The 2,722-nt window shown below is 46.0% G+C and overlaps 1 protein-coding gene across 1 annotated transcript; it reads left to right on the top strand.

The window, feature by feature from the left end:
• Positions 1–100: 100 nt before the first annotated feature.
• SNRPE (small nuclear ribonucleoprotein polypeptide E) lies at positions 101–1,837 on the top strand (the record flags this gene model as incomplete). Its single annotated transcript, XM_009587811.1, has 4 exons — positions 101–127; positions 670–732; positions 976–1,054; positions 1,782–1,837. Coding segments are annotated over 4 exons (225 nt in total), but the record flags the coding sequence as incomplete, so codon positions are not given.
• Positions 1,838–2,722: the final 885 nt, after the last annotated feature.

The following is a 2,722-nucleotide window of genomic DNA, read 5'->3' as shown; positions in this document are numbered from 1 at the left end:
GGGAGGAGCTGCTGTGTAGGCCCGTGAGGCGGCGAAGGGCCGCGGGGGCCGTGTCGCCGAGGATTTGTTGCCGTGCTGCGTCCTTAACGCTCCGCTCCAGAACCTCATCTTCCGCTACCTGCAGAACGTGAGTACCGCGGCCCGGCGGGGCGGGCGTGGGCGGGGCTGGCGCAGCTTCGCCCGCTGTGTGAGGGGGATGTCCAGGTGCTTACGCTGGGGCCTGTGACCCGTGTGGGGACCGGGGAGCCCCGCCGGACTGGTGTTTCAGAGTTACTGATTCGGTTTTTGAAGCCGGTTTCGGTGAAACTGAAGAACTTGGTGTCGTTCAGATATGTGAGAAGAACAGCTAGTTCTGAGCACAGCGTTTCCTTCTCGCATTGAGGAATTACCTTTGTAACAGGCGTTTGATCTTGCAGTCCGGTGTGAAGGGATATTTTCCTGTGACAATTTTAAAATTTATGCTGTTGTGAACATGTAAAGTATTTACAAAATAGCATAATACCTTAAAAATATCTGAGGACATAACTGAAACCATGTGTGAGTAACTCCTCCGAGTGCTACAGAGCTATAGTGGCTGTGGGTAGCGAGGATTGCTTAATGCATAAGAGAGAACAAAATTGCTTGGAGTGTTTATGTTCCTGTTTCGCTCTCCTCTTCCATCCTTTGCAGAGGTCCAGGATCCAGGTGTGGCTCTACGAGCAAGTGAACATGCGGATAGAAGGCTGCATCATTGTGAGTATCAGGATATTCCCTTGTTATCCTTAGATTGTTTTTCTTTTTTTCAGATTCATAAAACTATTTCGTCCTGTCAAGAAAAACCAGCAGGGGGGTGGGGTGGTAGAAATACTTCATGCCTCTCCAGTGAATAGTCTTAATTGTCCAAGCGACGTCAGCACAGCAAATGATAGTTTGTATCGTTGTTGATGAAGTTTAGGGGGACTTAGCTCACTGACTGCTTTTGTTGCTAATTTTTAGGGCTTTGATGAATATATGAACTTGGTGCTGGACGACGCAGAGGAGATTCACTCCAAAACAAAATCAAGGAAACAGCTGGGTACGTCAGTGTGTGTGTGTAACGTGAGCAATGTCTGAATCCTGGTTGTGTGAGCCTTCCAAATAGCAACACTTTAAAGCACAAAACACGTGAAGAGCGTTGGGTTTGAAGTACAGTGAGCAGATCCTGGCGAGGTCTCGGATGCTGCCATTTCCTGAGCTGGTGGTTTTATGGAATGTGCAGGAGAATCTGCCTCTGCCTGAGGCCGGTTTTTGCCTTTCAAAGGTATATAACGACGTACGGACTGCACTGCTATTTTTCTGCGGCCGGGGTGGCTGGAGGGGTCCAGTCAAACTCCTCTCAGCTACGTCCAACGCAGGTGGCCCCGAGCAATTCTGACACTTGCTGTGCCACCTCCCAGTCGAAGCAGGGTGGTATTTAATATTTATCACCTGCTGATGAGGATAAACAGCAGTCCATGACAGGTGACGTGTTCGGGCTCTTAGTGGGGACAGAGAGCTGTTCAAACACCGAGCGCTGGAGTGGAGATTGTGTCTGATAACGTTGTAGCGTGAATTGTGAATGTGGGCCCTGCATGCCTGTGCGTACAGTCCTGTGGTGTGGCCAGATGGGAATGGACTCCGTGTCACTGATAACAACCTGGTCAGTTGCCGTGTGGGCATCTTCTTGCAAGCACCTTTGCCGTTGTTAAATGTTGTTTGAAAACACGAGGTTATCGTCAGAGTCTGGGATCTCCCTAATCCCCCGTTTCCTTTCTGTGTTGCAGGTCGGATCATGTTAAAAGGGGACAATATCACTCTTCTACAAAGCGTTTCTAACTAGGATTTGTTGTTCTTCACTTAGAACAATGGCTATGGTGCTTCGGAGCATATAAAGCGGTAGTGGGAGCAGGACGGAAAGTTATGCCTAAGCGGTGTCACGTGCAGACTGGAAAACTGTGTGTTCTCTTGCACGACTAATTTGTTTTTTTTTGTAGTCTGAAACAATCCACAACGTATTTCGCAAATAAACATTTTTCACTTTAACTGTAAACGTAAATCTGCTTGCTTTCAGTCTCATGCCCTTCTGTGAGTAGAGAAGGGGTAGAAATGTATTCAAAGTCATTTTCACCATGGATCTGTGTAAGTCTCTGATAAATATCTGTGCGTTCTGGAATGTTACATCCATTCTTTGGGCAGAGTCTCGATTAAAGCATGGCACTGTTAAATAAGTTGGGATATCACATGTATCAGTTGGATTTTTATCACGTTGGTTTATTATTATTATCCGTTTGAGGAGCTGGCTGTTCTGTTTAAGTTTCCACAAGAGAGATGAGTTGTTTAATACATCACCTTAGCGTACTTGGGACTATCAGTCCCCTCTGCCGCTTTTCTGATGTAAAAAAGAGAAAAAAGAAAGGTTTTGGCTGTAATTGTAACTCAGAGACTAAGATTACCTGGATGGAGAGAAATGAATCTTGATACAGAGGCTGCGCTAGAAATCATTTAATAAGCTTTCAGTATTTCAAAACTAAAATTTGTGTATTATCTTAAGCATGAAAATAATAACTTCAAGATGGAAGATTTCTTGCTTCAAAGGATAGAAATATATGGGTCTTCTGGCAGAGATCATGCAGTATGCTTCTCCCATGCCAAGACGTCGTACATCACGAGTATCGTAGCAGCCGTTCATGGTAAGAAACTTTTGAGAGGCAGCATGACATACTAC

This window comes from Fulmarus glacialis, unplaced genomic scaffold (assembly GCF_000690835.1).
Source record: "Fulmarus glacialis isolate BGI_N327 unplaced genomic scaffold, ASM69083v1 scaffold7241, whole genome shotgun sequence".
NCBI classification, from domain to species: domain Eukaryota; kingdom Metazoa; phylum Chordata; class Aves; order Procellariiformes; family Procellariidae; genus Fulmarus; species Fulmarus glacialis.
The sequence above is the reverse complement of the archived record's forward strand: the minus strand, read 5'-3'. Positions and strand labels throughout refer to the sequence as shown.